At 39.8% G+C, this 23,016-nt stretch overlaps 1 protein-coding gene across 1 annotated transcript in view; it reads left to right on the forward strand.

The window, feature by feature from the left end:
* Positions 1–3,850: 3,850 nt before the first annotated feature.
* LOC149321354 (ADP-ribosylation factor-like protein 8B) overlaps positions 3,851–23,016 on the forward strand; it is a 32,013-nt gene continuing 12,847 nt past the window's right edge. The window contains exon 1 of the mRNA XM_089520166.1: positions 3,851–4,042. Coding sequence (XP_089376292.1) covers positions 3,920–4,042 — 123 coding nt within the window. The 5' untranslated portion in view covers positions 3,851–3,919. The remainder of the gene's footprint in view (positions 4,043–23,016) is intronic.

A 23,016-nucleotide genomic window follows, 5' to 3' on the forward strand; every position in this document is an offset into this window, starting at 1 on the left:
ATTTTGTCTCATGTTTAATGGCAGGCAGCAGGTTGTAGCCAAGCACTAAGCAGTCCCACTTAAAGTGGATCCATAGTGCTATAACCATGTAGCATGGAAAGCCCTCTTCTGTCCCACCTACCTCTTCATCAGCTCCATCCACGATGCGTTAGGATCCTCCAGCCGCAGGAAGCGCATGGCCAGGCCTGTGGCAGGGAGGCCGGTCAGGGAAGCGTGGGGCTCTCTGTCACCAGCTGGAGCCTGGGATTCAGAGAGGGCCATGTCAGACTCTAAAAAAGCAGGAACATTCTTTTTTAATAAAATGGCCACTCGCCTCAGTTAGTGCACTTGGCAAGGTCCCTTTGTATTCCTGAGGAGAAAATGTTAAGCCCGTTTTTCTGCCAATGGCCACGTTTCCCCTCCATTGGTGACTTTTCCCACTACGTCTCAGTACTGGATTTTCTATTTGACTCCGTAGAATTGTCATATTAGCGGGTCTCTTTGTCCCCATGTTTGTGTGCCCTTAGGCCTGGTTTCATAAATGGCCATTGTGTTTGGGGTCTATGTGCCTTTCTTGTGTGGCATGGCACTCCTTCCTCTGCTGACCGAAGCTGGTCAGTCTAAGCCATTTGTGTGCATTTGCAGATGACCACTCAAAGAAGAAATACTGTTACAGGTGAGCCACCTGTCCTTATAAACGGAGTACGTTGTATTGAACTTTCTCAATCTTTTTTAAAAAATGTCTTCCTAACCTCCCCTAATTTACAAAACGGTGTTCAATGCAAACTTTCTCATCTCCTGTTTTCAGTCTTTTTTTGTGTTTTCTTCAGAACAGAACAAACAGAAAATGGAAGACAAATGTCAAGTCTCCCCCAGGACTGGGACTCCATTAAAATAATTGCAGTGGAAATAAAAAAACAACAACATACCGAAAGCTAACATTCAAACTATTACCCACATGAAAGCAAATCTGTAAATGTACAGTCGGCCCTCTTTATCCCAGATGGTAAGGGACACCATTTTGCTATGCCATTGCATTCGACGGGGCTTGAGCCTCCATGGATGCCAAGGGGCCCTTCTTTGTACTTTAAAAGGATTTTTTTTAAAAATGGATAAAACGGTGCAATCTGGAACAGTACGAAAAAACCCTACAGCCCCTTTCTTAAAAGCCTTCAGTTGTAAAAGGCCCTCCGAATAATAATAATAAAAAAGGAAAGCTACAAGAAATGGAGTTGCAAAGGCTGCATCCACGTTGCAGAAATGATCCTCTTTGAGAGCGCTTTAACTTCTGTGGCTCAATGCTATGGAATTCTGGGAATTGGAGTTTGTTGTGGGCCCCAGAGTGGAGTGGAGCAGCAGAAACAGAACAGCAGAGCTCTGCTCTGGGTTCACAAGGTTTGAAGGAGGAGCATTTGTAGGCTGGAAGTCCCCATCCTCCCAGTTTAATACATATGCCAGGCTCTTTGATAATTAAAAAAAAGAGACAATCCAGCAATCAGCAGTGACTTAGCTGAAGAAAAAAGTGACAAACACAACTCAGTAGGTCAGTTTGTTGTGTGTGCCTTCAAGTCGTTTCTTATTTATGGCAACCCTAAGGCAACTGTATCACAGGGTCTTCTTGGCACGTTTCTTCCAGAGGGGTTTTTCCATTGCCATCCTCTGAGGCTGAGAGAAAGCACATAACAACAACCATATAAAATGGCAAAATCAAGGTTAGCTTTTTGGAACACACACATTTTATATACAGTCAGCCCTCCTTATACACGGATTTTTTATACACGGATTCAAGCATACACGGTTTGAAAATGTTCCAAAAAAGTATAAATTTACCTTGATGTTCCATTTTTTATAAGGGACACCATTTTGCAATGTCATTATATTTAATGGGATTTGAGCATACACAGATTTTGTTATACTGTGGTGGAAATATTCCTTGTTGAAATAAAAAACTATAGAAAGATGGAGTCACCTTTGTCAGCCAGAGAGATGGTTTTTGAAATAAAGGCTTGGAGTTTAGAAAAAACTAGAGCAAAGGAATAATGAGTGCATCTTGACCTGGATGGAAGCTGGCACCAGTAAAAAGACATAACATAAACTACTGAGATAAGGACATTCAGAAGCAAGGTTAGGAGGAAGGCTACAGGAGGGGGTAAGGAGTGATGATGCAGTTTTAATGTATGCATGTATTTCTGTTCTGATTGTAAGAATTCTGTATGTTTAAATTGTAATTAGCCAATCAGGTGTATTGAAGAAGCTTCTTTGTCTTGAATAATATAAAAAGAGCCATTTTGTCTTGTTCGGAGTCTCAGCTTTTTGGAACTTGAATTCCACTGAGTTCATTGTTTTCCTTTGTTGACAATTGGAAATAAACTTATGGATTTTCAATTACTAGGTCCTCTTGCCAATCCTATTGCTATGCTAATCCTAGAAATTTAAGTTTCCTGACATTTCTGTTACAATACACGGGGGATCTTGGAACCAAACCTCAGCGTATAACAAGGGTCCACTGTATTTTCAAGCCATGGATAGTTGAATCTGTGGATGCAGAGGGCTGGCAATACTATCCTTAAAGCTGAAGATCCAATTTGGGATTCCTTTTCCCCAGCCCCTGCAGAAAGTACTTTCCCACCATTGGAGCTATGACACCAAGAGAAGCAGCATGTGGTCTGTTGCTCTTTTAGGGGAAGAAAACCTGTCAATAATAATAATAATAATAATAATAATAACTTTTTAAAAATGGGCCTAAATCCTATTGGGAGTTCCAAGTACACTAGACCTTTGGGACCAATGGGATTTCCCTATGTGTTGATTCACTATCTCAATGGGTCTACTCTACTTGGTATGAGCAGAAGAAATTAGACCTGATTTCATTTCCTGTAGTAACAGTTCTCGATCCCCCAAACTGTGCCCTTTAAGGGATTTTGGACTTCAGCTCCCAGAATCCCAGACTATTGGCCAAGACAGCTGAGGCTTCTGGGAACTGAAGTCGAAATCTCTTAAAGGGCAGAGTTTGATTTCACTTAACCGTTCTCTGGTTACCAGAAATTATCCCTGTTTGCCATATTGTAATACATTTTTTAGAATTTGTATTTGTGGTCCCTTTCGGGGGGAAAGTGGGATAGAAACCAAATAAATAAATAAAACCAAGAGTTCGATCTTCACCGAAAAGCTTAATTAATTATTTTTAATTAATTAATTAATTAATTGTTTCAAATATATATTTACAGCCATGAATATGACACTGTATTCTGTATTTAGCTTATTGCAGATACAGCCTCATGGAGATTATTATCACACCACACTCTTATAGATTATTGTTATTATTATTAAACTTTATTTATAAAGATTATTAATACTTTTATGAGATTATTGTTATCATTATCACACTACACTCTTATACAGTATTATTATTGTTATTATTATTGTTAAACTTTATTTATAAAGTGCTGTAGGTTTACATAAAATACAATAAAAAACAAACAAACAAAAACGAAGTGGAGTTGTTACTATTCCACTTTTTAAGTGCTGCTCTGGCTGCCTCCTCCTCCTCCTCCTGTTGCATTTTGGGATTTGTAGTCCACTGAAGCCTAAGAGCTCCCTGGCTGAGCATTCTAAAGGCCCGCTCCTTTAAACTCCAAATCCCAGCATGCAACGGGAGGAGGCAGCCAGAGCAGTTAAAAGTGGAACAGCAGGAGACGGTCTTCAATCTCCCTAATTCTCAGTCCTCCAGGGTTGTCGTTCTCCCTTCCGACCAGCAGGGGCCGCTGTGGAGGCTCTGGACTTCCGGTCTGGAGCGGAAGTGGGGCGTTCTCTCCCTCCTCCGGGCATCCGAGGAGTCATATGACCCGCCAGGCGGGGAGAGAGAGAGACTCAGCTGCCGCTGCGAAGGAAGCGAGGAAGGAGCAAGAGTAGTCGAGCAACCACCGGCCCCACAGCCACCATGCTGGCGCTGTTGTCTCGGCTGCTGGACTGGTTCCGGTCCTTGTTCTGGAAGGAGGAGATGGAGCTGACCCTGGTGGGGCTGCAGTACTCGGGAAAGACCACCTTCGTCAACGTCATCGCGGTGAGAAAAGCGGGGAGAGGATGCAGCAGCCACACGGGACAATATAGCCCGCTTTGGCACCGCTTTAATCGCCCAGCTGTTGAACCCTGGGGGGGGGGGAGAGGGGTTGTATTTTGTCGGGGCTGTTTGAGGCCTTGTAAAACTACACATCCCAGGGTGCCATAGGGTCCTCCAGTGCTTAAAAAGGGTGCCAAAGCTGTATTGTTTCTACAGCGTTGTCTTTTTTATCAGACATACGGACCCCTATAATGGGGTTCTCTTCACAAGATTAGTTTCACAGGGTTGGTTTTGTTTTAGCCACTGCCTTCCCCTGTGGAGGCTGAGAGAGTGTGACACCCACCAGGATTCAAACCCTGGTCTCCCAGAGTCATGGTCCAACGCCGAAACTGCTACGCTACATGCTGCCACCTTCTTCCTTTCAGTGAGTCTCAGAGGTGCTAGAAGACCTCTCTACGTCCCAATTCTGCACACACCTGTCCCTCCGCATGCGCTGGATATGGAAAAGCCACAAAGAACAAAAGCACCATGCTTTTCTTAACTTGAGAGGACACCTCTCTAGGAATCTCTAGGTCCTCCAGGGCAACTCTGTGGTCAACATCCGACAGACACTCACCATAGAACTGCACCAGAGGAGCTACAAAGGCCTAGCAGACTGTTCTCTCTAGGAATCGCTAGGTCTTTCAGTGCAACTTTTAGTTAAAGTTGACTATAGAGTTGCACTGGAGGACCCAGATATTCCTAGGGAGAACATATTAAATCCGTCTCTAATCAAATCCACAAATATCAGAGCCACAAATATGGAGGGATGAGTGTACTAACACAGCTGTATCTTTCACTGCTACTCCACTCTGTCTCTCATCTGCCTCCCAAGCACCATTAAGTGTATAGGAGCCCTCTCCACTTTTCACGCTGGCAAGGGAGGGATTCCAGGGGTGTGTGCTGGTGGACCTTCAAGTCAGAGCGACCAGACGGCCTCGTAATCACAAAGAAAGGACAAGGCACCGCAAAATCTAGGACGTTCCAGGAAAACGGAGCACATTGCACAAAATAAAGGCTAGAAACACTCATAGAAATGTAAAATCATTCTCCACAGTCGTGCTCAAAATGGAGGGCCTCTTAGAATCCCTCTTAGATAGAAGGCTGAAATGGAAGACATGTCCTGGAAAAGAAGGATGTCTAGGCATTTATGGGGACCCTAAGGCAAGTCTTTCACATGTTTTTCTTGGTAAGATTTATTCTGGCAAGGTTTGCCCTTGTCTTCCCTTGAGGAGGCTGAGAGAGTGTGACTTGCCCAAAGTCACCCAGTGGATTTCTATGGCCAGGCCTGGTCTCCAGAGTCACAGTCCAACGCTCAAACCACTGCACCAGGCTGGCTTAAAGGGTAGATGCACCCTTTGCTGAAGAAATTCCAGCTGCTGTTGTTTGTCGTGTTTCTCTTTGGCAGAGAAGGCTAACAGCCCTGTCAAATCAAATTTCAGCTGCTAAATTTCAACAGATGTAATGTAAGAGTGGGATATGAGACATACATATTGAAGTTTTCTTGTGGTGAGCATTTTAAACTTAACTTGAACTCTTGTGTTTCTTTTCACTAGCACAGGGGTAGGCAACCCTTTTGATCCGGGGGCCGGGTTGCTGTCCCTCAGACAACTGGGGGGCCGAAGCCAAAAAATAAATAATTAAATATTTTTTTTAAAAAATTAAATAAATAAATAAACCGGGACAAATGTAGGACAAAATTTTCAAATGGAGGGCACTTTTAAAATAAAAAATGGAGGACACGCGAAAAAATTTGCTGATTTTTTAAAAAATGTTAAGATAAATGCATGTTTCTGAGGCTTCTATAGACAATTGCCCCACCATGCCCCTCGCGCGAGATGCCAAAGGCCCCGGCGGCAATCGGCGGCAGGACCGGGCTGGGGCCGGTCCCAAGGCCTCGCTGGGCCGCAGGTTGCCTACCCCTGCACTAGCAAATTCCATTAATCTTCAAAAGCATTGACTACAGAACTTCTTGTCTATATCCTCCTTTTTAAACGCACTCCTTTTGACTTCCTAGCCCAAGCTTCCTGAATGGGGAATTGGTGTCAGCCACCTGCTGAGTAGTCAGCAATGGAAACTGGGCAGTCTTTTTGGAAGCTAAACACAGAGTGTTACCAAATTCAGGGTGTATCTACACTGTAGGAATAATGCAGTTTGACATCACTTTAAGTACCATGGCACGTCCCACAGAATCTTGGGAATTCTAGTTTTGTGGGGCATCAGCCCTCTGGCTAAAAACCTTGTAAAACTACAGACCGCAGGATTCCATAGGATAGAGCTTTTGCACTTAAAGTGGTATCTGACTGCATTATTTCTACAGTGTAGATGCACCCAGAGCCTCAGGCCTAAGACAGAATGGAGGAGAAGAGTGACTTCATTTGGTGGTAGAATTAAAAGATATAGCTGTGTTAGTCTGTAGAATTAGTAAGTAGAGAGATCTTGTAGCATCTTTGAGACTGACTGAAAGAAAGAAATTGGCAGCATGAGCCTTCGTAGACTTCACTCTACCTCCTCAGATGCAGTTGGTGGAGTGGAAGCCAAGTACAGTCATATATACATACATATGCCATTGGTATGTGAGAATGTCAGTTCAAATTACAAATCCTTTGTGAATGGAAATGAAGTTGCAGGTCCAGTTTTAACTATGGTCATTAGTGCACAAAGACAGGAAAAGGACATGGATGGTAGGGAAGATGGTTGAAATACCCCCCTTCTCCCCCCCCCCCCCCAGGTTAGGTTGTGTATTTTTCATGCATAGCAGCATGGTTTGTTTGGTGGTTTTTTTTCTTTTGATGGGGCAATGCTGAGACATGTGATTGTCACATGTTTTAAGAGTCTGGGAGCTGTATCTACACAACCAAGACAGTTTCATATTGGTTTAACTGCTGTGGCACTATTTTTGTGGAACCCTGGGATTTGTAGTTTCATGAGTTCTTTGCAATTCTTTACCAAAGAGCTCCAGTGCTGTAGTTCCCTAGAGCTCTCCAACAGAGAATTGTGAGTGTCTCACCAAACCACACAACCCAGAATTCCGTGAAAAGGAGCCATGAGGGCTAAAACGTGCCATTGGGATGACCGTGGAGTGTAGACACTGCAATAGAAGATGCGTTCTTTAATTCAAGTCTCTGAGGATCAATGAAGCGACTGGGGCCTGGGTGGGGCTGAACCCAAGGAAGAGTGCCTCTATACATATAATACATTGCATCATGATATCACAATTGTGGATTAAGCAGCTTTGCAAAAGGGTAGGTTGATGCCTCTCCCTCTATCTTGGGCAGATCTCATGTTCTTTGCATAAGAGGCATAACTTAGGGTTCAGGAGCTCTCAGTTCCTTCCCATTTTTGCAACCTTCCTGATCCTGACTTTGTGGGTGTGGCCTTGGGAACTTCTTTCTCCCTTTGCCCAGTGAGTCTAAGTAGTTCAGGATGAGTGGAAGTCCTTGCTTTGCTCTATCCAACTCTCCCTTGATTGCCCAATGAGTTTCTGATCTTGTCCTCTTTGAAAGAATTTAGGATTGGGTATGTTGGTCAAGATTACCAGTGCAAGACCACTGTACCGTCAGAAAATGGTCTCAAGATGCTACATATAGATTAGGCTGTTGGTCAAGATGACCAAGATTAGGATCTATTGGTCAAGATTACAGTGCTGTATAATGCAAGATCACTGTACCATCAGAAAATGATCTCGAAATGCACCCAGCCAATAGGCAGAGGCTATCCATGTACCTATATAGGCCTGAATGTTTCTAAGAAATGTAAAATGCAGAGGCTATTATCAATAGGTCACTGATTGGTTACATTTAGGATCACTACTTTCCTCCTCTCACCTGCATGGATTTACAGAACATTTAATGGGACATTAGTTATCTATTTACTTCACTGTCCATAGCAGAGTCAGTGCTGTTATGCCTTGATACTATTCTCCCTTAGAGACAGTGGCAGTCATTTAGTTCTGCAATTGGAGCTCCCTTTCTCATGGGCAGCTCCCAGCTCCTGGGAGTTTACTTTCAAGCAAATTCATCTAAGTTGTATCCATAATATGGAAAACCCACCAATACCATTACATTTATTCACCATTAATATAGGTTACCACCAGTCATGTATAGACAGAACCAGAGCTTAGAAAAGTGATATTTTTGGACTACATCTTCCAGAATGCCCCAAGTTAACTGGTGGAGCCTGGAAGTTATAATCCAAAAAGTAACTTTTTCAGGCTGTGAGTAAAGCCTGTGTTATGCATGAGTAATTGCAGATCATTAGATATTTTAAGAATGGCTTAGAAATATGAATGTTGATTAAAGCACGATGGAGGTAACCCACTTTTGTGATATTGTCTTGAATATGCATGTATGGGATATGCTGTCTTTCCATAGGCTTTTCATGTATGCTGTCTAGTTTTAAAACATAAATTTTATTTGCTTTGTTGTGTATCTGTGGATACAACAGTGATTCAAATTTATCTTAGTTTTTGGTGAATTAGGCTCAGTTCTAATAAGAATAAAGATTCTTGATGGTGCCAGTTCCCATTAAACAGATCAAAGCAGGGTGAGTTGTTTCCAACTTACTCTTCTAGTAGGTGAGTGCAGCCATTTACTCAATTCAGCAACAATAGGAGGGTGTGGTTGAGTCCTCAGTAGAAATCTATTTGGAATGGGATAAGAAATTCCTCCATACTGGGTTGCAGCTGCAGAATGCCCCTCTCAGGCCATTAACTTGCTTATCCATTCTGAAGTTGGCTGATAAAACGGTTTGTTGGCATCTTTTAAAAAGACCAATTGCATCTCTATAACAAACAGAAGATGCAATGTTTTCCTAGTGTCTAAGATCTAAGGTGTATCTGTTCTGTGTGACATAGGAGTGTTATCTAGATTACAGGTAAAATGTACTGATGATTGGGTAAACCAGCCTCCTCTTCTTAATACAACAATAGTCCCACCCACTCCGTACGCCTAATGCTATGATAAGTTAGTGCTATCTTTTCGTTAGCGCTGTAACTTTTAGTGTGATACTTTGCTGGATACATGTCTGTAACATGCTTCTTTGCTGTAATAACAGGACTAGGTCCTTGCAAAGATGTGAACTATTTCTTGGGCTGTGCTGGCTTGACAGGCCTGTTAATATTTCCTTCCTACTTGGATGTTGCTTGCAACAAGGATATGAAACTTTTGAGGAAGGTTTTTGTGTGTGTGAATGTATTCTGAAGCTGTTGGGATTTCACTGGCTCTGTATCAGCAGTGTTTATGGCACAGGGTAAGCAAAAGTTACTTGATTAAGATGTTAGTCTTACTTAACCCTTGATAAGATTGCATTTGTAAATATTTGCAAGCAACTTAAATGATTTAAATATGAATGATTAGATTTTTTTTTGCTGTCTCTGTGCAATTCATGGCCAATTAAATAAACAAACATGCTATGCAGAACGTTTTAGATAAGATGAATAACTAAAGCTAAAAAAAAATAAGCCATCAGTTTAAAATTTGGTGATTTAATTATACTAGTTTGATCTTTTTAGGAATTTACACTAGCATAAGACTGATACACTGGCTTAGGGCACTTTTTTGGAGTGGTGTTTTGTAGTGGTGGAGAGGAATAGAAAGCTGCCCTGCCAGCTCCTGATGGGATTCTTGCAAAGAATAGTGAGCCTTGGTCTGATCTAGAAAGATAACATTTCAAACAAGAGTGTCCATCAAGATGTTTAGCATGAGGCAGGAATGCATTCTTAAGAAATCCTGAGACTGCACTCTTGCTTTGTAAATCTGAATCATGTAGAGCAATAGTGGTGTGTTCAGCCCAACTAGGCTGAAATTAACTCATCCCTTGTCTTGCTGAAGACAGGAATAAATAAAGCCAAAGGTATATGAACTGTTTGTGTGAATAGATGGTGATTTAGTTGATGTGTAGGGCTATATTGAGTGTTATCATGGGGGTAATGGCCTAAAGAGCTCTTTAAAAACATAAACTCACAAAATATGGCCAGTGGAGAGTGTGGTACAGCTATTTAATACGTTTGGTATTTTGGATGCAGGTTTCTCTTTTTTGTCTGCTCTGCAACCCTCTGCCTCTTCAGAAACCTGCTCCAGAGGGTTTCCTGGTCCTTAACCCACAAACACCTTTAAAATCATAATTTTACCTATATCTACATACTATAACAGAGTTTCTTCTGATTCTTCAGGTAAATTGATATTTTACTTTTAGCTTGTTTTATGGTGTTGACTTTACATAACAAATGAGCTACCATTGGAAGATGATACTGTTTTAAATAGAACCATTTTGTTCTTACTGACAGTGAAAATAATTGGGGAAGAACCTAGTTGAAATAAAAATCATCTGCCTCTATGGAAATTTTTTGTTGTTCCTCTTTCTGGATACTAAGCTTCAGTTGATGAAATAATTTCAACATCATGTAGAAAAAAATGCATCCTCTCTCCCATCAAAGAAGTATTGTCATATTACAGTCTGAGCTGGTATAACAAAACAGAATGAAGTGCATTAAAATGAGGTGCACTGAAAGTCATTAATTGTGTTTTCATACAAATATAAACAGAGTCCTAAAAACATGATTGGCTATGTATGTACTTAAAGCACTAGACATCTTCAAATGATGGTTAATTAATTCCTTTATGAAAAGTAAAAAGTGGTTGTATACCCCATCTCTGATGTGCTATATGTGTATACAGTAAGTACTTTACAATAGAATGCATGTAACAAGGAGAGAAGCGGATAGTATGTTTTGGTTCTTGTTTTAGTGAGAGATTCTTAACAAATGCATGAAAGAATAGCTTGTAGTACCCTTGTCCATATAATTATACCACTCATATATAGTGGAATAGTTACACTTCAGTGGCTTGTCTGTGCTGCTGACACTTGGACTGCATATAGGTGATGAAATGATGGTTTATCATGCAGTAGTTGCTACTGATCAATCAGCTTAGGTGTTGTAAAAATACAGTGTTTACTATTACCTTGTTCTGTCAGCAGGAACAATGTAAATCACCCTCCCAAGACAAGCATAAATTCCTGGGAGCTACAATCTTGCAGTGTGAAAACATTTATAACACATGGGTTTCTAATCCTTTCTTAATCTTTAAAGCATCTGTTAATAGAAAAATCATGCTGATTCTACTCTTTCTTGAACAATTTATCTAGCACTAGTATTCCAGAAACTTTGAATCCATGGAAAGAAAAAACTATTTTTTTTTTGGCCTGGAAAAATGAAAATTTTTAGAAAATTTGAAAGAAAATGCATTGTTAGGACCCTTTTCAGTTTGAATGCCAATTTGTTATTTTAGGAACATAAAATGCATTATATATAACTTGGTTTGGCATGTTTTATATATTAAATATAGTTTGTCCAGAAAATAATAAATTGTTTTTCTATATTTCATTTTTTGGTGATGTGTAAATAAGGGGTCCCAACTGTAAAGAACACCTGTACTATAAGTTACTTCTTTGGTTTTCCCAAGCAGGAAAAAAGCCTCAATAAAAAAGAAGAAATCATCCATATTAATTAATCAAGTAAAATAAACTATTTTGTCTCCTTTCGTCTTTCATTGTGTTAAGAAGACATAAAACACTCATTCCCAGAAAAACAGTTGAGAAAAGGAAACCAAGATAATGAATAGAATTGATTGAGATACTGTACATAGCCTTATGTAAAAGAATAACTGCTGCATAGTTTTAGAAATAATATGGAAGAAGTAAATATGAGAACACCTTCTGGTAAATATTTTATTAATTCCTCTAAAAGAAAGTTCTCCCACTCCGCATTGTTCACATTTCCAGGGAAGAAATGGCTTTTGGGGAAAAACAGAAAAATCTGCGTGTTCTGGTTTTTTCTGGCTTTTCCCTTCATGTCTTTACTTGGCACTAGCATTTTCCATCATTAATCTTTTTGTGTTATAGGTGTTGATTCAGACTCAAAGTAGCACTCACATATAAATAACCACTTAACCTCTGGAGATCTTGATTCTTTTAATTTAGCCCAGAAATGACACCGACTGCAGTCATACGTAGAGTCTTCAAAGAATGTATCCAGGTCAATCCAGTATTTCTGAGTGGACATGTATAGGATTGCTACCAGTGGAATGGGACACCTGTGCCCTTAGGGCTGCCTCACCCATAATGCCTTGCTTTTGGGAAAGACCCCATCAAACCTAGGCATTTTGGCCTTGCAGGTTCTGTGGACCTTTTGCTTGGATGTATTATCATCCAGGCAAATATGCTACTGCTGCATTTGATCAGAGGGATCACTGGTAGACCTGGCTGATGGAGTTGAGCAAGTGGATCTCCCAGCAGTGTGATCTACTGTTCCCACCGATCTACACCTAAGGTGAGACCCTCATCTTGCATCCCTGACACTGAGGACTGTACTATGAAAGCTGTATGTGGACTTGTAATGTGTCTTTATTTATTTACAAGACTAAACTAATTTTCCCCAAGTATCATTGTAGTTCCACATAGGCCTAATCATACCAAGTGCTTGTTTGATTGGTATCAATAGAGCAAAGCTGGTTTAAATGTAGGCATGATGAGACTAAGTGCTTTGCACTGGGTTCCTAAGCCTTTCAGTCAGGGAGAAAGTCTTATTGCACAGAGTAGGCAGTTATCCAATTATCAGTCAAATCAGATCATGCCTTGTTTTCCAGACAGATGTAATAATAGTATGACTCACGAAAGATGATCTAATGAAACTCAAGTTTGGATTTATTGCCAGATGTTGTTCAGTTCATCTGAACCTGGGATATTTAAGACTGCTGAATCATATTTTGTTGATAAGCAAAAAGCTTGGATTTAAGAAATTAATAGGTCATACTTGTATTTCTGAAAATGTACCCACATGTCAATCCATCAAACATTTTAATTTAAAACAAAATACAGCCAAAGACTGTATGGCTAATCTAATTATGTATCATTGGCAGTAATTGATTTGCCATGAATACTACTTTGTTGTTGTTTTGTCTTCATCTCATTTTGTCTTCAAGTCACTTCAGCAACCTAAACGCAATCATATCCAGGTATTTTCTTGGCAAGATTTGTTCAGAGGGCTTTGCCTTTGCCTTCCTCAGTGGCTGAGAGAGCGTGATTTGTCCCATGATCACCCAGTGGGTTTCCATGGCTGAGCAGGGATTTAAGCCCTGGTCTCCAGAGTCATAGTCCAACACTGAAACCAGTACACCACAACGACTCCCCAGATGCTTCTTCACTCTTTGCAGATGTGCAGTAATTTGAACTTGTGCAAACATTCAGGACCCAGATTGAGAACCAGGGATGTGTAAAGGATTACAATAACTGTGGACGACTTGGTTACTGTGTAGCCCTTTTCTATTTTAGGTCCAAAGCACACTGCAGAAATAATCCAGTTTGAGACTGCTTTAACTGCCCTGGCTCAGTGCTAGGGAATTCTGGGCACTGTTATTTATTGTGGTACTAGAGCTCTCTGCGAGAGAAGGTGAAATGTCTCATAAAACTACAGTTCCCAGAATTCCCTAGCATTAGCCAGGGCAATTAAAGCAGTCTGAAATGATTATTTCTGTCGTGTGTTTTGGACCCTAGAGTCTCTGAACAGCTTGTGATGGACACATAAAATGGAACAGTTGTGGTTGAAATGGATCTGGGGAAGGAAATAATGGTGTGGGTGTTGTAGGAGCCAGAATGACTGCTCTATACTCTCCAAAAAGTAATTCCAAAATTACGTGCTTATAGATAATAATAATAATATCTATTTATTTATACCCCGTTTTTCAGTCAAAAGGCTATCGGAGTGGCTTACAAATTGTTAATTAGATATATACACGCATAATATATAAATATATAACATTTTTGGTAAAATAAATAAAATACTCGCTTTATAAAATTAATATTTATGTATATCTAAAGTAAGCATCTGTAATAAGCATTGTGAGAGCTTTGTCTCAGTGGGAAAAAGACTATTTGTTGCCTGTTTACATGGGTGCATACATACAACCAGATGAAGGAATTTTTCCAAGCAGGAGATACCCTGATCTTGTATCCATTACTCAATAAGTCATTCCTACCTTTTATATTTATGGTAAGAAGTGCTCTGGTTGTTCTGTATATCTAGAAAGATACTGTGTTTGAGTTGCCTGGACCATGCAGTTCTTTTTCTGCCAGATAGCTTTTCCATTGAGGCAATTTTATTGAACTGCTGACTCTAGTCTAGGCTAAAGGTCCTGGAGCAAGTTCTGTTGTTATACACACAGCACTGTATTGCAACTAAAATTACCATACTTCCTTCAGGTGTGGCAAAAGCAAAGTGTGAACTGAGCACAGAAAAAATCTCAGGCTAAAGTTTTAATAGAGTTTGCTGTCAGAATAGCTGACACCATTTATTTCTCTATTGAGGCAAACTTACATTTTGTAGGCCACCATGGGAATTTTGAAGGTAGAAATCCCTCAAAACACGAATTAAAGACATCTTTCTTGTGCACTGCATCCTCTGAATGATTTTGGATCTTAGGTTTCTTCAGGGACAATGCAGTATTTTCTTAGAATTCTGTGGAGAAAAAGTTTTAGTCCTTCGTTGTTGGTTTTTTTTTTTAAGGAAATTATTAATTTAATATTAATTACAATGAGAAGCATCCGCACTATAAAAACCTCTTGTTTCCAATTATGTCTCATAAATTTCAGACATTGTGTCTAATAACTAGTTGCCCTTGAAGCTTCAGCAAGTCCTGAGGATAATATTGAAAAACCATCTTGCAACTGGCTTCTTGCTCAGCATCTGAAGATGACATCTGTTGAGGCAGTGAACCAAGTGGATGGGGAGGAGTGTGTGCAGTGGTTTACCAATGATATAGAAGGGATGCCCCCTCTCATCCAGCATAAGTATTGTGGGCTACTTTCTCTTTCCCTGCCACTTGCCTGTCGTTCATTGTACAAACTACAGAGACCAGAAACATTTGCTGTCACCCTCTGCCCCTTCCTTTGTTGGTGTTTTTGCACCTTATACCAGTAAGAGGAATGAATGCTTCTTTCTTGCCTCCATGACAAATAAGCATTTCAGTATTATCCTCTAAACTGCAACCATGATTCTGTATCTATCCTAAGGCTCCCCTGTACATAACTTAAAGCCAACGACAATTGCGGGAGAGGTATAAGAAACAATATAAGAATACTTTATATTAAAATTTGAACTGAGATTTTCAAGATACTTGTTCAGCTTTAGTGTTTCACTGATCTGGTGAAAACTTGAAATTGTTTCAACCTTTTTAAAAAATCATTTCTTCTTCATTTTGAAAATTTCTAGGTGATCTGGTTTTGATAGGGTCTTTTTTATGGAACATGTATAGACAACATGCATCACTTGATAAGTCTCATTAGCTATTAAAGTAGCTTTCATTTTTACATTATTTTAAAAATCTTCTTGGTTGTAGAGCTAGTTTGAAAAAGTGATGACCATGACGCTTAAAAGATTATTAGATTATGTCTCCTGAAACTCCTTGCCTCCACCTCCAGTGCAATGATATCTTGTACCATAAAAACTAAGTAAAACTTCATAAAAATTGTCAAAATAAATCATGGTGATGGTAGTTAATGGATGACTTTATGAATTTTGTATGGATATATTCACAGATATCTTTTCCTTAAACTAAATAAAAAAATACAACATCATATTCATCGCTGTAAATATATTGCTGAGTTTTTAAACATTAATTTGTAAGCTTTTCAGTGAAGATGGAAATCTTGGCTGCCACCAAATGACAAACATGGATAATTTCTGATATCAGGAAATGTTTATGTAAAATCAGAAGAACTGTGATAATAATAATAATAATAATCCCAGAAATTTTGAAACTGTAAATAAGAGAGTCATACAAATATTAAAAAGGATTCATGATTCAATAGAAAAGATGGTAATGTCTGGTGAAGTGGAAGTCAGTACGAAAAGAGGAACATTACTTTACAAGTACATAGACTCATTCAAGGAGACCATCAAGTTTGGAAGATCTTGAAAGGGCTGTTCATAATAGTGTCTTGGACGTCTCCACTTCATAGGGTACTAATAAGTTGCAGCTAACTTGATGGCAGTTAACAACAGCAACAAAAGGGAAAATGCAAAATTGTGAGAAATACTGCTCAGTAATAAAATGATGTTAGTTGTTTCCCCAGTACAGTTGCAATTCCTTATTTCAAATTGTGGTGACACTTTATGAATCTTCAATAGCTTGCCAGTTTTGTACTTGCAGTTTGTACTGGGGAATATTTGAAAGGATTGGAATGGGGAAGTGGCCAGCCTACATCCGTGAACCCTGCATGGTACACTTCTGATTAGTACCTCAGTGCATAATATCTTTGTGGATCCAGTCTCATAATTTTCCACTGTGTTTTTCTGCAATGTTTTTATCCACTGTAATGATTTGCTTTGTGTCTCCTTGTTCAGGTGAAGTCAAAAGCTAGTAAAAATTCAGGTTTTTCAGAATGGCAGGGCCATAATGAAAGATCACACAACTTGTTAGAGGAATGACTGGATGAGGAGCGATGTCTCTGTACTATGAAGTGCAAGATGTTTATATGGTGTAGGTTTCACTAGTGCTGAAAGCCAATGCTGGTGTGTTTATGCCTCTGTCAGTCAGCTGATATGGTTCATCAGTGTCACTGTGACTCCTTGAGCGGCATGTGCTGATCAGCAGCCATGCCTTTTATACCTGCTTAATTTGAAATCTGTGAAAGAGAGCATGGCCACACTGACTGGCAAACAGAGAGCTAGAAGGACACCACTGACCTGTTTTATCACTGTGATCTGTGGCTGTACTAATTGTAGGAGTATTGACACTTGCCCACTTAAAGTTGAAAATGTTGGTTTCAGAGAACCACTTCTGAGGAGACGTAGAAGTGAAATGACACTGAGCATGGATGTTCATTGCCAGGTAGTTTGGCCTACATCAGTCCAATTTCTGTTGTTAGGGCACTTCAGATAGCCTGGAGTAATGAAAGTCAGTATGCAGTGATTAAGGAAATACAGAGGAGCACATCATGATGGTTTGTGCAAATGATCTGATGTGATGAACTAGAACAATTTAAATGTTGGGGCTGTTTAGCTTTGAAGAAGGTGAGTAAGGAGAGACATGACAGTGGTCTCTAAAATTATTGTATATACTTGTGTATAAGTCGACCTCATGTATAAGTCCAGGGCAGAATTTGTGGCCAAAATTATGCATTTTGATATCACATGTGGATAAATTGAAGGTGAGGCATGTAACAAAGGATGTAAAGGAAAACAATGCCAATGAACTTAGAAAATTCCAGCAGCTTAACTGTGCTTACCCTATACTATAGGTGTGAGGAGGAAACTATGGTAAATGGTGGCTTTGCGATGCTCAGGGGAGGTGACTAGTCAGAAAACATGCACATGTCGAAAAGGATGTGAAGGCAAAGCAAAGGAAATGGTGACTATGTTAGCAGTGGTTATAGCTTTTAACTAAACATTGGTCCAGATAGGCTTTTGATCCAATAATGAGCAGACCTGTGCTCCTCAAACCTTGGTCCTCCCAATATTTTGGACTTCAGCTCTCAGAACTCCTTTCAGTCTTGATTTGAGGGAAGACATGTGTGAATTCTGTGATTAGGCTGCCTAGGTTGTCTTGGAGCACTCACTATCCTTCAAGCTATCTTCTAGATAGGTTGTAAAAATAACAATCAGTCATCTTCAATATACCATAAAAGGTTGCCATGTGGGGGGGACATGTATACTTTCTTGAGCTCCTTGTTGAGGAAGGATATACGATCATAGGTCCAATAAAGAAAATTAATTCAAGGAATCAACCCATTATCATGTTTTTTTTTCTGTACATGTTCTGATGATGAATGAATGACACTCTTTAATTATAATGGGACTTGTGTACTTCAGTGGGCACACCTACATTGTTCTGCTTCATCCTACTTGAGTATACTAGTCTGTTGGTCTGTTAACTTCAAGAGCCATTCTCAACAGAATTTAGGTATGACTAAATACACAGCATTCTCATGGCTTTTACATGATATTATGGCCTTTTTGCTTTTTCTTTAGCTTGTGCTAGAAAATTGTTCTCATTAAATTACTTAGGTATTGTCTTGCCTCTTTTGAGTTTATAAAAAAAAAAGGACTGGCTGGATCTTGATACTTGTGAAGCACCAAATAAATTCTCAAAGTGACTGTTAAGGTCAGAATGTCCCAGTCTTGCATTGTTACTCCAGCCGATGAAATAAGTATCTGTTGCAAGAGTTTAAACACTAATGATTGCATAACAGTGCTTCAAAAATAATACTGCCTGTTCTGACACTGTAATGATTCTTACTGTGAGAAATTTGAAACATTCCAGGATATAATTAAAAGCTTTAGGTGTATGATTCTAGAATTCTTGAGAGAGAATTTTTACCTCTTTACACTAGCTATTTTTTAAAAATAATTTTTATTAACACAACACAAACATTCTGTCCACATAACAAAATGCATATCTAAAATGAACAAACATAAATTATATTAAGTCAAAGAAACATTCAGTTTATCTTACGTTTTATATCTGTTAAATGTTGCTTATAATAACTTCCCATCTAATCTTGTCAGTATTTCTTTGTCATTGTGTTCTTCCAAATATTTCTCCCTTTTGATTGTTGTTATTTTTATTAATTTCACTTTCCAATTATATCTCTGGTTTCTCTCTCACTTTCATCAATCTACCTATTCATCTTTCTTTAAACAATGTTTCTTAAACTTGTCCATTTTTCCTTCCATAGTAGTAAAACTGATTTCCATTCTTTGTCTACCTTCTCTATAGATTTGTCTTTAAGCCAATATGAAAGAAATATTTCCATCATATCTGCTAATTTAATTAACTATTTTCAGTTAGAGGCAGATCTTGGGATTACTATTTTTGGGCATACAAGATTCTTGCAGTTGTAATCCTGTAAAGAATTATTCTTTTTTCCAGATTTGTTTCTATGCTATCTGTCGCGTTCAGTAATGAGAGTTCTGGTTGTAACAGAATTTCTTTGCCAATAATCTTGGTAATCAAACTGTGGATTTCTCTCCAATATTTTCTCCCAACTGGGCATGTCTGCTGCATATGATATAAGGATTCCACATTCTATGAACACTTCCAGCATTTGTTTTTGCCTGTTTTATACATTTTGTCAATTTGTTGGGGGTGAGATTCCATCTGTTTAACATTTTGAAATAGTTTTCCTTCAGACCTTGACAAACTGTAAATGTATTGGCCTTTCCCCATGATTTCTCCCATTTTTTCTAGTTCAATCATGTGTTCTGTATTCTGTGTCCATTTTAACATTAACTTCTTTACACTAGTTATAACCATCAGCTGATGATTTTCAGTGGAACTCCTTGCAGCAATATTGACTCCATTTGGATATACGTATTTTAAGACTTGTTTAGGGATTGAGTAGTTACCTGAATAACAAAATATCCTGAGCTAGCACTGAGATCTACCCTAGCCAAAATACATGCGCCACCTAACTTCATTGTGAGCACAGCAAACAGTTTTAACATGTGAAGCATCATGTTTTGAACAATGATGGCTAGTTTATTATACATTAGTAAGTTTTAATGAGCTGTGTAGGAATGATGTATACAGAAGACAATGTTTTGCAAAGAGGTTAAAATCCTTTACTCAGCTACATTCTTGGACAAAGCTGTCTTTTCTTTGTTTAACCTCTTACCTCACAGGAAATCACCATGTATGCCACTATGATTATCCTGCAGGAAGGCCAATAAGGTTCTATGTGATACTATAGGATTTTACAGCTGTGGTTTGCAAACATAGTTATTCTTCTATCCTTACCTACATCCATCATGGAATTGTCTGAACTTGGTGTCAATAGGCTTAAGTTCTCAAACTGTTGATCTTTATCTTGGTCATTTAGTGAAGTATATCAGGCAGCAGTATTCTGCCAGATTCAGAAGGAAACCAGATGGAGATATTGCACTATGTATGGTTGGTTATATATGACACAGCATGCTTTCTTTTTGGCAATCTAGAAGACATACTTCTTGCCCTTATTTCTTTGGCCTTGTTTCCTGATTTCAGACAAAGAGTTGGTTTTTTCATACTATTATAAAGCTAGTAATTTAAAATAAGGTGTTTTGAGGTGATGCAGTTCATCAATGTTTCTTCTCCTACTGTGCAGTATTATTTTCATTCATTCATGTCTGAGGCTGTAGAAATGTCTTCCTCTATTACCAGCCTCTCCTCTGCTTTTCATCAAGTTTAGTATTGTTTTTTGTGAGTTTTTCCAGGCTATGTGGCCATGTTCTAGAAGAGTTTCTTCCTGACGTTTCGCCAGCATCTGTGGCTGGCATCTGCAGAGAATGCTTGCCTGGAAAAAATATTGTGTGTGTGTGTGTGTGCGCGCACACACACACACTGTATGAGCCTGGGAATGCAGGAGTGATTTGCATGTGTATTGTTCTGTTGCTGATGGCAGGCCTCAGGCTGGGAGGCTAATGCAAAAGAGGATTAATGGCCCGTTACAAACGGGCATAAAAGTACGTCCTGGGGACGCAGTAGGGTTAGAAAGGGGCGTCACTTCCTGACACCCCTAACCCTAGTATGGACCCAGTCCGTACAAAATGGTGGCACCCGTTCCACACGGGGCCGCCATTACGATGTCACGAACGTGCTGCCTCCAAATGAGCCTTTTGCCGCTTCCCCGCGGCCTGGAAAGCGGCAGATCGGGGCCTCGGAGGCTGCCGTTGTGGCAGCTGAGGCCCCGATACAGCAGGGAAAGGGCCGCTTACAGGCCGCCCCAAACGGGCGGTCTGTAACGTGCCAATGTCTGCCAGTTGGTAATCATTATCTGCTGGGAAAGCCCCTGACTCTGAATGGTTTCCCATTTGCATTTGCTGAGTCCTTATTTTGCTATTCTTCAGGACTGGCAGCCAAATTTTGTTCACTTTAAGGGTTTCTTCTTTCCAGTTGAAATTATCCAGATCTTTGTGGATTTCAATGGCATTTCAAAAGCTTTTGAAAAATCTGTGAGCAATCTACACCCTTTGCTCTGTCCTGGTTGCTTGTTCCTTCTTTTCTATTCTCCTTCTAGTCAATTCTAGTCACAGTTTCTTCTACACTGGTGCCTCGGGTTACGAAATTAATTCGTTCCGCCATTCCTTTCGTAACCCGAAAATTTCGTAACCCGAAAAATAATCCGTTAGCACTGGAAAGCCTATAGCTGCACTTTGCAGCATTTGAATTTCGCGCCGAAATGAATTTCGTAACCCGAAAAATATTTCGTAACCCGAAACAGTTTTTGCCAATCCAACTTTTTCGTATCCCGGAAATTTCGTAACCCGATCATTTCGTATCCCGAGGCACCAGTGTATTTCATTCTCCTGAAATCCAGGCCAAGTCTGTTGCTGAAAGAAGTGAGGGCAAACCATTTTTACAACTTTCCCCTATAATCAATCTGTTCCTGAGGGTTCGCCCAACCCTTCTGAGCATCTTCTCAAGAGAGGTCAAAGGAAGGAGAATTCATGAACATCCTATATAGCCCCCCCCTTTTAGAGAAAAGGGTCTTGTGTGCTGAATTCTGCTCATCGAACCTCTGAATCCAAGCCACTGCTTTACTGATCAGAGCAGTTGTATCCCATGTATGTCACAGGTTATTAAAAACAAGTCACATTCTTAGCTGACTTTGCTACTTTTAAGCAAAGCGATTGTATATTTTCTTTTTACTCTCTTTGAATTTGTTTTTTCATGTTCATGGCATGCTCACACAATTTGTACTGATAGCTCTCAAGGTAGTTTTATTCTTGGTATTAATTCAGTAGTTCAGCTGCTGGTGTTGGGCCTTCAAATTGTTTTGGACTTATGGTGACCCAAAGGTGAGACTATCATGTGGTTTTCTGGGGCAGAGAGTGTGTGACTTGTTCAAGGTCACCCAGTGGGTTTCCATGATCAAGAGGAGAATTGAACCCTTCTCTCCAGAGTCATAGTCCAACACTCAAATCGCTGCACCATACTGGTCCAACTTACTTGATTGAAGAATTTTTGGTCCATCGCACTTGTTGTTCCATTGTGAAACTTCTTTAGAATAGTACAGTAGTTTGTCATGACCTAAGATGATATTTAGGTTTGTGACAAAATGTGTGTCATAATTATTAATAACATGATGTGTTAAATAATTATATATTATTGTATTGTGTTAATTTTGTGGATAATTCATCTCCTATATCTTACTATCTCATACATCTTGGAATGATCATCCAATGTTCTCTTTGCAGCTGATCATCTAATTCCAGTTTCAAGGCTAAAATCTTGTATATTTTGCAGTTATCATAGAATCATATAGTTGGAAGAGACCGCAAGGGCCATCCAGTCCAACCCCCTGCCATGCAGGAACTCTCAGTCAAATCATCCCCGACAGATGGCCATCAAGCCTCTGCTTAAAGACCTCCAAGGAGGGAGACTCCACCACATTCCAAGGGAGTATGTTCCACTGTTGAACAGCCCTTAGTGTCAGGAAGTTCCTCCTAATGTTGACATGGAATCTGTTTTCGTTCAGTTTGCATTCACTGTTCTGGGTTCTGTTCTCTGGAGCAGCAGAAAACAAGTTTGTTTTCTCTTCAATATGACATTCCTCCAAGTATTTAAACAGGGCTATCATATCACCTCTTAACCTTCTCTTCTCCAGGCTAAACATCCCCAGCTCCCTGTTTCTCATAGGGCATAGTTTCCAGACCCTTCACCATCTTAGTTGCCCTCCTTTGGACACGCTCCAGTTTCTCAACATCCTTTTTGAATTGTGGTGCCCAGAACTGGACACAGTATTCCAGGTGGGGCCTGACCAAAGCAGAATAGAGTGGCACTAATGCTCATTTTTCCACCTAGATTAAGTTAGGGATGGAAAGGGCCACCCCGAGAAAGCTTGAAGCGGCCCCAATCTGCCTTTTTGCTGCCCCCAAAAGAAATGGCAAACTTTCACTCCTT

The sequence above is a fragment of the Sceloporus occidentalis genome, unplaced genomic scaffold (genome assembly GCF_023333645.1).
Source record: "Sceloporus occidentalis isolate IW3139 unplaced genomic scaffold, rSceOcc1.0.p SCAF_1, whole genome shotgun sequence".
Classification (NCBI taxonomy): Eukaryota; Metazoa; Chordata; class Lepidosauria; order Squamata; family Phrynosomatidae; genus Sceloporus; species Sceloporus occidentalis.